Source organism: Oncorhynchus mykiss, chromosome 12 (genome assembly GCF_013265735.2).
Source record: "Oncorhynchus mykiss isolate Arlee chromosome 12, USDA_OmykA_1.1, whole genome shotgun sequence".
Classification (NCBI taxonomy): Eukaryota; Metazoa; Chordata; class Actinopteri; order Salmoniformes; family Salmonidae; genus Oncorhynchus; species Oncorhynchus mykiss.
In genome coordinates this window covers 85,968,581-85,980,684 of record NC_048576.1, presented here as the reverse complement: position 1 = coordinate 85,980,684, position 12,104 = coordinate 85,968,581, and the positions used below count along the sequence as shown (strand labels likewise).

Below are 12,104 nucleotides of genomic sequence, written 5' to 3'. Positions count from 1 at the left end.
GTTTTCTCGATAGGAGATCAACCCCACCCCCTTCGCTTCCAACATTATCGTTCCGCTTTGGGAATGTCCTTTCCGACAGAGCTGTAGATTTGACTGAAATTTCCAAATGCAACCCCCGTTTCTTTTACTCATCATTTTCGAACTGCCATTCTCTGATCTAACAGATTGTGTTTGCTCTAGCATGGTAATAACGCATGGTTATTACGGTTTCATGGGTGAGAGTGTATTCAGCTCAACAAATTGCTCGCTCATTATTTTAAAACATGTCAAATAAATAAGTCGGAAGCACTTGGCAATACCAGTTAACCTATTGGAATGCAAGTATTCCGTATCATAGCCTTGTCGAGGCAATAGGGGAGATATATCTCGGCTGAAATGATTGATACGCTGATCTAAATCATGTTGGATGTCAAGCAAAGGCATATAATCTATCAACTATGCATCACTGAAAATACATAATCAAAATATACTATATGCAAATGACATAATTTAGCATATGTCTGACTTCATAATCGATATATTTTTGTCTGCTGTCAGAGACATAGGAAAAGTGTGACGCAAATGTTCTTGTTATGGGCGTCTCTTCATTTTTATGCCTTGGATTGACAGTATAACTAACCAATACACTTTCGAGTTTGTACATTTCCAGCAGGCTGGATTCCCCAATTTGACCAATTGCAGGCCCAGATTTGGTGCTCGTATTGTTTTGACCTCTGAAACCGCATCACCGCCTACCTCGTGCCCATGGCGGAGGAAAGCTATAAATATAGGCGCATGACAGCCGACTGGGACGAAGTTGTAAAACTCCCAGGTAGAAGGGAAACATTCTGCAAGCCTGCTGAAAGGGGAAAACGCCAAACAACCTAAAAATCTAAACTAAAGCAAAATAAATAACGATAACCTATCGACGTCTACACGTACTGGAATACTTTTTTATGTTAATATTATATTATATGTGAAGAAAGTATTTATATCTACCCTACACTTCTATTTGCACTAACGGTACTTCAAAACTACTGAGAATCTTTTATTTTGTACGAAAAAGTAAGTATTGCTTTTGGCTCAATTACTCTTTGCGTGTTCGATTGGATATCCATCGATCATCTATAGCCCAGTATTCTTGATGAACTATTTACCCCCGATTATATCGCAGGGGATTTTAATCAAGTTGATTTGCTGCGTCAGTCCCTGAAGTTAGGGAGGGGTAGCCTAACTAACTGAAGCGTGTGTGGGAGAAAGAAAGACGGGATATGAGCTAAATAGTCATCTACATTTGCTTGACTATCAAGACTGACTGTCAAATTATTGAAAGAAGAAACTTGCGGAGAAGCAATAGGCTATGCATGGAATTGTGTTAATCTCTTTTTTGGCCCAGTTATTAAATCTCCAGGTCGTAAAGAATTAATAGTATATCAAGTGGTAATTTATAGGTCCGCAGAAAGGTAGCTGCTCACACTGCCTCAAACGAACAAAACCATCCGCTGTAGGGCAGAAAACCGTCTATTTCGTAATGACCGAGTATGATTGTTTATTGGATACAGCTTATTTTGCATTTTCTTCTGTACTTGGCCATATCCAAAATGAATAGACTAGTTGTTACATTTTGCTAACCCGTTTATGTCGACACTGTTCCGATAATAGCAACTCCTAACCTTTATATCCCCTGCCTCGCCTAGTCGACGTTTACTGCTACATTTTAATCAGCATACTAAGTAGTGCGAGTTGAGAGCCGCCAATCTGATACAATATTTACAGGGTACATTTTTCTATCGCCAGCCTGATTGCTAATATGTAACTGTTCTGTAAAAAAAAGTGCAGTATGCCTTTCCGAATGTAACTGCGACTCTGTGACGTTGGCAACATTGTAACGAGGCTAGCTATTTATTATGTAACACGATCAGTTCTAGTGCTTCTCTATAGCTTCGTATAGAAAAAACAGCACAGCTCTTTCTGTGTGGAGATTTCTAACATTCTGAAAATCGTTTTCATCTACTGTGAAATCTTTAGGTTGTTCATGTTGAGTTGTAGATATGCAGACAAATTCACTAGATCCCCCTTGCTTATCATGGCTATTTATACATTAGGTCGTTCTGTTCCATAGCGTGACATTGCATCGTTAAAGATGATTCAGGCTATAGACCTTGATACTGAATACGGCATTGTTCGGGAAAGCGCTTGTAAGTAAGGGTTTCACTACTGTTTTACACCTGCTGTATCCTGTGCATGTGACAAATAAACGTTGCGACTTGAAACAAGACAGAGAAGAGGTGAACGCTTGATCCGTCATAGCATACTAGTTGATTTGAGTGTTCAGACGGACTGCAATTCTATTCTAGATGTTTCCCTCGGGAAGTAAAGGGTTAACGTTTAAAGGGCATTCTATTGCATTCCTTTACAAAGTCTGCAGTAGTAGACTCAACCTCAGTCAAGTAGGCGAGGACATTGCCACCCACATCTTTGAGAAGTGTTGCCTATTTACAAAATGTTGTCCAATTATACCTAATGTTACTGAAGTAATGCAAATTCTTCATGGCTTGTATCTAGTGGAGGGATGGTTCATGCCTTTTAATGTCTTATTGTTTTGCATATCTGTCTGAACAATACGCTAATCATTTTTTATCTTTCTCTTTTTTCAGGAAAAAACAACGCTCAACCTTGTGGAAGAACGCCTCTTGCGACTAGTTTTTAGAGCAGTTCCACAAAGCTCTAGTTCCTTTTGCCTGGTGTTGACCCAACCCATCACACCCTACCCTGCCTGGAAGCACCTACGCCACCCACCACAGATACGTAAAGCAACTCAACAGGACGCAGCTGCCGACACCTCTTCTCGCGCCCGGAGCAGTTCAGCAGCCAGCTATGCAGCTTGAAATCCAAGTAGCCCTCAACTTCGTCATCTCCTACCTTTACAACAAGCTGCCGCGGCGACGGGTCAACATCTTTGGCGAGGAGCTTGAGAGGCAGCTCAAGGGGAAGTATGAGGGCCACTGGTACCCAGACAAGCCATACAAGGGCTCTGGATTCAGGTGCATCCACGTAGGGGAGAAGGTGGACCCGGTGGTAGAGAAGGCAGCCAAAGAGAGTGGCCTGGACATTGAGGATGTGCGCCACAATCTGCCTCAGGACCTCAGTGTGTGGATCGACCCCTTCGAGGTATCCTACCAGATCGGGGAGAAGGGGCCCGTCAAGGTGCTGTACGTGGACGACAGCAATGAGAGCAGCCCCAGTGGTCTGGAGCTGGACAAGGAGATCAAGAACAGTTTCAACCCTGAGGCCCAGGTCTTCATGCCCATCAGCGAGCCTGTGGTGGGCCCCTCTCCGACTTCCAGCTCGCCCTCGCCTCCCTTTGGCCACTCGGCTGCTGTCAGCCCCACCTTCATGCCACGCTCCAACCAGCCTTTAACCTTCACCACCGCCACCTTCGCCGCCACCAAATTCGGCTCCACCAAAATGAAGAGCAGCAGCCGCAACAACCAGAACGGCAACGGTGGCCAAGGCGGGCAGGGCCAGAAGGTGGCCCGCACCTCACCCACCAACCTGGGCCTGAATGTGAACACGCTGCTGAAGCAGAAAGCCATCTCCACCTCCATGCACTCTCTGTACGGGTTGGGCCTGGGCCAGCAGCAGGCCTCAGCCCTCAGCCCCAACGCCAAGGAGTTTGTGTTCCCCAACCTCCAGGGCCAGGGGAGCCCGAGTGCCCTATTCCCCGGTGACAGCTCCCTCAGTCTCAGCCCGCTGCAGTACAGCAATGCCTTCGACATGTTTGCGGCCTACGGAGGTCTCAACGACAAGTCCCTTATGGACGGCTTGAATTTCAGTTTGAACAACATGCAGTATTCGAACCAGCAATTCCAGCCAGTGATGGCCAATTAGTACACAGATACTACAGTACTAGTACACAGAAATGACCAGAGATATGTGATATGGGGGAAAAAAAAGACTAAACGCACATCAAAATAAAATAGGAAACACAATTTCCAGGAAAAATTGAAAGTGACTTGTTGTCGACTGTAAGATCTGTGTTCAAGTCCAAGCGCATGAGCCTGAGGGTGAAATGACTTTGTCCCCTTGAGTTATCTTTTTTTACGATGAAGCTTGTAGTACAAGATGTCCAAGCTTGGTTACCTAAACTTCGACATGCATCATTATTTCTTTTGCCAACCAAGCACAGAAATGATTTTTTACGGGACTGTTTTAAAGATAAAGAAGAAAAACAATACAAGTCATGGCCTCTTTCAGTATTTAAGACATAACTGGACATGCCAATTTTCCAAGGATTGGCATTAATAAGTGGGATTTCCTGGTCTTTTTTCTAATTGTATAATTTAATTTAGTACAGAGTTTGTAAAATATCAGAGTATATATTGTTTCTACGACATGGTACTGCATTTATATCTTTTTACTACTACAGTGATCCGTGATGGCTGCAGCGACTTTAGGTTCTTTTTTTAATGAAATTGTGAAATGAATCCCTCTAAAAAACATTGACTATTCTAAAGATTGTGTACAGAATATTCCATAGTGGTGGGATTTAAGAATATTTGCTTTTTTGAAAAACAAGAGTTGTATTTTCTGTTAAGAGTTTAAAGATTTTTGCTATATTATGGACAAAATGTAATCGTATATTAATTTTGTACCTACATTGTGCAATACTTGATAAAACAAACGGTATAACAAAGTATTTGGAGTCAGTGTCTTACATGTTAAGCTGAACTGATCATTTATTAAGTTTGTATTAAAAAGCTTGAAAATATCCCCTGGTCTATCTTCTCATTGGTAGTCTGGTCTTGTTGATTGGACAATGGACATATGTATGAAGGCAATATTATCTAGTTTTCCATATGCCATTGAATTGTTCAGTACACACACTTTATCATAACCATAGGAGTCCTAGCCTATCCTTAAGTGTCTAATTTACCTCTGGTCAGCATACTCCTGGTGCACTGGCTCAAGACCTTGCTCTCGACACATGGCTCAAACCTGCAGTGTAACTTGTCATTTGCAAAGGCCTCGCATAATATAAAGTACTGACATGTCAGCATGGTGCTATTGGTAAGACTGCACCGTTACACATTAATATTCTATACATGGTAGTCTTGGGCATATCAAATGGGCATATCGAAGGGTTCTGTATTCTTATTGCTGTGAATCAGGGTGAACGTTAGTGTTCTGTGCTATTGTCTAGAATTACCAGTGGGGTTTTCCTTGACAAAACAACTTAACAGTTTTATACATTTCCATCAACATTTAAAACCTAGCTACGCAAAAAGAGCCAACGAGGATATTCCCTTTTTACCGGAGATTTGATATACCCTGCACATGTATTCCATTCTGACTGTCTATGTTATCCTCAGCCTTCTGCTGGTTCTGAGTCTACATACTACGGTGGAGTCAGTCCATGTGCTTCCTGGGCCTATTAGGCATATGGATAGTGGGGTTAAGCCTGCTGTCATCCCAGACCTTAGCATGTCACCTCTGTGTCAGTTAGCCTACTGAGAGCTGAGGTGTTTATATTAGTGCACTGTACATGTTAGCTCTACTAGCCAACAGGCCCGTCTTTGAACGCTGCAGCCTGCCAGTTGTTTAGTCAAATAATGTTTTAGAATGCAAAGATGTGTGTGGTCTCCAGAGTAAATTCAGTCACATTTATTTTTGGGATAACACTTTTATTTCCTACCCTTCATCTATACTGATTTTGTAGTGGATCTACTGAGCATTTTGGGTACTATAGTATAGCATAACAATAGCCACTTTGAAGAGGCAGCAAAGGCTTCTACACAGTGGCCAACTGCATGCTATTCTAAATGCTCTCAATCATTTTTCACCCAGTGTCCTGAGGTGACGGATCATTGGATAACTATGATTGCTGACTTGTGATGACAATATTAATCTCATGGAATGAACAGAATGAGAATGAAATTCTTATGTGATTAATGCTGGTCTGAAAAGGAAGTGTATGTTGCTTGTTTGATTCTTCCAAAAGTGATCTATGTTGAGGTCCTGTTGGGACTATTCATGTACTTGGTATAATGGTTTCAACCAGAATGGATTGTCTTCTGTTTCTGTTTCTCATGTTGTTGTTGCTGCCACTGCTGCTGGTGTCATAATTAAGCAATTAGGCCCGAGGAGGTGTGGTGTATATAACCAATATGGCTAAGGGCTGTTCTTCTGTACAACACAACGAGGAGTGCCTGGACACAGCCCTTAGCCGTGGTATATTGGCCATATACCACAAACCCCTGAGGTGCCTTATTGCTATTATAAACTGGTTACCAACAGTAAAATCAAATGTTTTGTCACACCTGTGGTATAAGTTCTGGTATACCACAGCTGTCAGCCAATCAGCATTCAGGGCTCGAACCACCCAATTTATAAGTAGAACTAACATGCCGGTGGGTACACAGAGAGCACTTTAACCCTGGTGGCATACCACGATCCTCGGAGGTTAGCTCACCAAGTATCTGCGCACTGTTGCCTGTCAGCTGCACTTGGTAGATTGGCCCTAATAAAGTTCACAGATGGTTTTGGATATACAGTAAGTGTGTGTGTGTGTGTGTGCATGCACTTGTACGTGAGCATTTGTGTGCACATGTGCTTGTAATAGAAATATGTGTGTTGGGGACAAGCAGTTCTGGGGATGCCTTTGATGGATTATCACCCTGCTCTGCTCTCCTGAGCCTCGTCCGTCTGGTCTCCCCCCACAGGCTCTAGTATCACTGGACGTCATCACCCCCGCTCTGATTCTAGGAGAGCGAGAGAGGGGGGACAGGGAGGGATGGGGAAGAAAGGGAGGGAGGAAGAAAAAGTGACTAGGCATAGAGGGAGAGAAAGGGGGTCAGAGAGAGAGAGAAAGGGGGTCAGAGAGAGAGAGAAAGGGGGTCAGAGAAAGAGAGAGGGGGTAGAAACAGGGACAGAGAAAGAGGAGGGATAGCAACAGAAAGAGAGTGTGAGAGAATGAGAGCTGGCGGCATCATTGATGTAATCCAGACCCTATACATGGTAGTCAGAGCTGCGGCCGTCAGAAAAACAGGTGGAGCTTTCTGTTGAAACGAGCAGACATGGAGTTATGTAAATGTCCTTCCAGTTCCCCAGCTCTAAGTCATGCAGCCTCCATGTCTGGAGCCACATTAAATGAGTTGATTGAGCAATGACAACCCACCAGGTACAGTTCAAAGTATTTTTGATGTTGTCAACTAATGTCAATTCAACATGAAATCAACCAAAAATGTCACCATGTCATTGGATTTAGGTTAAAAAATGCAAAATACCCTTACACCGATGACTTTTTGCAAATTCAATCAGTTTTCCACTTTTGCCCTAGCACTACACAGTTGATTCAAATCATAAACAAATGATCAAGCTTATATCAGATGTGTAGTGCTACTACAAAAACCTACTGCTGCTACTACTGCTACTACTACTATGTCTCTTGACACATTCATGAAAATAGTCATGGTCTCTAAACCTTCAAGCTGCATACCCTATTCCAACTAAACTACTGAAAGAGCTGCTTCCTGTGCTTGGCCCTCCTATGTTGAACATAATAGACGTCTCCCTATCCACCGGATGTGAACCAAACTCACTTAAAGTGGCAGTAATAAAGCCTCTCTTGAAAAAAGTCAAACCTTGACCCAGAAAATATAAAAAACTAATCAACCTTATCGAATCTCCCATTTCTCTCAACATTTTTAGAAAAAGCTGTTGCGCAGCAACTCACTGCCTTCCTGAAGACAAACAATGTATACAAAATGCTTCAGTCTGGTTTTAGACCCCATCATAGCACTGAGACTGCACTCGTGAAGGTGGTAAATTACCTTTTAATGGCGTCAGACCAAGGCTCTGCATCTGTCCTCGTGCTCCTAGACCTTAGTGCTGCTTTTGACATCATCGATCACCACATTCTTTTGGAGAGATTGGAAACCCAAATGGGTCTACACAGACAAGTTCTGGCCTGGTTTAGATCTTATCTGTCAGAAATATATCATTTTGTCTCTGTGGATGGTTTGTCCTCTGACAAATCAACTGTAAGTGTCGGTGTTCCTCAAGGTTCCATTTTAGGGTCACTATTGGTGAGGTAAACATAAAGTTTACTTTCATAAAGTTTACTTTTGTGACGAAACACAGCTGTACATTTCGATGAAACATGGTGAAGCCCCAAAATTGCCCTCCCTAGAAGCCTGTGATTAAGACATGAGGAAGTGAATGGGGGCAAATGTTTATCTTTTAAACTTGAACAAAACAGAGATGCTAGTTCTAGGTCCAAAGAAACAAAGAGATCTACCGCCCTGTAGCACTCACTTCCGTCATCATGAAGTGCTTTGAGAGACTAGTCAAGGACCATATCACCTCCACCCTACCTGACACTCTAGACCCACTCCAATTTGCTTACCGCCCAAATAGGTCCACAGACGATGCAATCTCAATCACACTGCACACTGCCCTAACCCATCTGGACAAGAGGAATACCTATGTGAGAATGCTGTTCATCGACTACAGCTCGGCATTTAATACCATAGTGCCCTCCAAGCTCGTCATCAAGCTCGAGACCCTGGGTCTCGACCCCGCCCTGTGCAACTGGGTACTGGACTTCCTGACGGGCCGCCCCCAGGTGGTGAGGGTAGGCAACAACATCTCCACCCCGCTGATCCTCAACACTGGGGCCCCACAAGGGTGCGTTCTCAGCTCTCTCCTGTACTCCCTGTTCACCCACGACTGTGTGGCCACGCACGCCTCCAACTCAATCATCAAGTTTGCGGACGACACAACAGTGGTAGGCTTGATTACCAACAACGACGAGACGGCCTACAGGGAGGAGGTGAGGGCCCTCGGAGTGTGGTGTCAGGAAAATAACCTCACACTCAACGTCAACAAAACTAAGGAGATGATTGTGGACTTCAGGAAACAGCAGAGGGAGCCCCCCCTATCCACATCGATAGAACAGTAGTGGAGAGGGTAGTAAGTTTTAAGTTCCTCGGCGTACACATCACAGACAAACTGAATTGGTCCACCCACACAGATAGCATCGTGAAGAAGGCACAGCAGCGCCTCTTCAACCTCAGGAGGCTGAAGAAATTTGGCTTGTCACCAAAATCACTCACAAACTTCTACAGATGCACAATCGAGAGCATCCTGTCGGGCTGTATCACCGCCTGGTACGGCAACTGCTCCGCCCACAACCGTAAGGCTCTCCAGAGGGTAGTGAGGTCTGCACAACGCATTACCGGGGGCAAACTACCTGCCCTCCAGGACACCTACACCACCCGATGTCACAGAAAGGCCATAAAGATCATCAAGGACAAAAACCACCCGAGCCACTGCCTGTTCACCCGGCTATCATCCAGAAGGCGAGGTCAGTACAGGTGCATCAAAGCTGGGACCGAGAGACTGAAAAACAGCTTCTATCTCAAGGCCATCAGACTGTTAAACAGCCACCACTAACATTGAGTGGCTGCTGCCAACACACTGACTCAACTCCAGCCACTTTAATAATGGGAATTGATGGGAAATGATGTAAAATATATCACTAGCCACTTTAAACAATGCTACCTAATATAATGTTTACATACCCTACATTATTCATCTCATATGTCTACGTATATACTGTACTCTATATCATCTACTGCATCTTTATGTAATACATGTATCACTAGCCACTTTAACTATGCCACTTTGTTTACATACTCATCTCATATGTATATACTGTACTCAATACCATCTACTGTATCTTGCCTATGCCGCTCTGTACCATCACTCATTCATATATCTTTATGTACATATTCTTTATCCCTTTACACTTGTGTGTATAAGGTAGTAGTTTTGGAATTGTTAGCTAGATTACTTGTTGGTTATTACTGCATTGTCGGAACTAGAAGCACAAGCATTTCGCTACACTCGCATTAACATCTGCTAACCATGTGTATGTGACAAATAAAAATGTATTTGATTTGATTTGAATCTGACGATTAATCTTGATGGTTGTACAGTCGTCTCAAATAAAACTGAAGGACCTCTGCGTTTTTGACGAACATATCAAGATCATTTCCATTTATGCAACATTTAAAAAGTCTGAAACTTTCTGTCCAAAAATGTTGCAGAAAAATTAATCCATGCTTTTGTCACTTCTAGATTAGACTACTGCAATACTCTACTTTCCGGATACCCAGATAAAGCACTAAATAAACTTCAGTTAGTGCAAAACAAGGCTGCTAGAATCTTGACTAGAACCTCAAAAATGTATCATATTACTCCAGTGCTAGCCTCTCTACACTGGCTTCCTGTTAAGGCTAGGGCTGATTTCAAGGTTTTACTGCTAACCTACAAAGCATTACCTACTGCTCCTACCTACAGTTGAAGTCGGAAGTTTACATACACTTAGGTTGGAGTCATTAAAACTTGTTTTTCACAGCGCCAGCTGCGCCACCAGAGACTCTGGGTTCGCGCCCAGGCTCTGTCGTAACCGGCCGCGACCGGGAGGTCCGTGGGGCAACGCACAATTGGCCTAGCGTCGTCCGGGTTAGGGAGGGTTTGGCCGGTAGGGAAATCTTTGTCTCATCGCGCACCAGCGACTCATGTGGCGGGCCGGGCGCAGTGCGCGCTAACCAAGGTTGCCAGGTGCACAATGTTTCCTCCAACACATTGGTGCGGCTGGCTTCCGGGTTGGATGGCGCTGTGTTAAGAAGCAGTGCGGCTTGGTTGGGTTGTGTATCGGAGGACACATGACTTTCAACCTTCGTCTCTCCCGAGCCCGTACGGGAGTTGTAGCGATGAGACAAGATAGTAGCTACTAAAAACTATTGGATCCCACGAAATTGGGGAGAAAAAGGGGGATTTTTTTTTTTCAACCACTCCACAAATTTCTTGTTAACAAACTATAGGTTTGGCAAGTCGGTTAAGACATCTACTTTGTGCACGACACAAGTCATTATTCCAACAATTGTTTACAGACAGATTATTTCACTTATAATTCACTGTATCACAATTCCAGTGAGTCAGAAGTTTACATACACTAAGTTGACTGTGCCTTTTTAAACAGCTTGGAAAATTTTAAAAAATGATGTCATGGCATTAGAAGCTTCTGGTAGGCTAATTAACATAATTTGAGTCAATTGGAGGTGTACCTGTGGATGTATTTCAAGGCCTACATTCAAACTCAGTGCCTATTTGCTTAAAATCATGGGAAAATCAAAATAAATCGACCAAGACCTCGACCAAGATAATTGTAGACCTCCACAAGTCTGGTTCATCCTTGGGAGCAAATTCCAAACGCCTGAAAGTACCACATTCATCTGTACAAACAATAGTATGTAAGTATAAACACCATGGGACCATGCAGCCGTCATACCGCTCAGGAAGGAGACGCGTTCTGTGTCCTAGAGATGAACGTACTTTGCTGCGAAAAGTGCAAAGCAATCCCAGAACAACAGCAAAGGACCTTGTGAAGATGCTGGAGAAAACAGGTACAAAAGTATCTATATCCACAATGAAACGAGTCCTACATCGACATAACCTGAAAGTCCGCTCAGCAAGGTAGAAGCCACTGCTCCAAAACCGCCATAAAAAAGGCAGACTACGGTTTGCAAATGCACATGGGACAAAGACCGTACTTTTTGGAGAAATGTCCTCTGGTCTGATGAAACAAAAATAGAACTGTTTGGCCATAATGACTACCGTTATGTTTGGAGGAAAAAGGGGGAGGCTTGCAAGTAGAAGAACACCATTCCAACCCTGAAGCACAGGGGTGGCAGCATCATGTTGTGGGGGTGCATTGCTGCAGGAGGGACTGGTGTACTTCACAAAATAGATCGCAACATGAGGAAGGGAAATTATGTGGATATATTGAAGCAACATCTCAAGACATCAGTCAATAAGTTAAATCTTGGTCGCAAATGGGTCTTCCAAATGGACAATGACCCTAAGCATACTTTCAAAGTTGTGGCAAAATGGCTTAAGGACAACAAAGTCAAGGTATTGGAGTGGCCATCACAAAGCCCTGACCTCAATCCCATATTTAATTTGTGAGCAAGGAGGCCTACAAACCTGACTGAATTACACCAGCTCTGTCAGAAGGAATGGGCAAAAATTCACCTAACTTAGGGAAGCTTGAAGCT

The 12,104-nt window shown here is 43.5% G+C and overlaps 1 protein-coding gene and 1 long non-coding RNA gene across 2 annotated transcripts in view; one reads left to right on the top strand and one right to left on the bottom strand.

Moving 5' to 3' along the window:
• Window positions 1-754: 754 nt before the first annotated feature.
• LOC110486783 (protein Tob1) lies at window positions 755-4,750 on the top strand. The gene is made up of 2 exons (XM_036938916.1): window positions 755-1,044; window positions 2,637-4,750. Exon 2 carries the CDS (start codon window positions 2,857-2,859, stop codon window positions 3,868-3,870), a length of 1,014 nt encoding a protein of 337 aa, XP_036794811.1. The 5' UTR covers window positions 755-1,044; window positions 2,637-2,856; the 3' UTR covers window positions 3,871-4,750.
• A 907-nt stretch (window positions 4,751-5,657) lies between these two features.
• The window catches only part of LOC118937765, a 19,377-nt gene continuing 12,930 nt past the window's right edge, over window positions 5,658-12,104 (bottom strand). The window contains exon 3 of the long non-coding RNA XR_005035166.1: window positions 5,658-6,740. This is a non-coding gene — a long non-coding RNA (uncharacterized LOC118937765). The remainder of the gene's footprint in view (window positions 6,741-12,104) is intronic.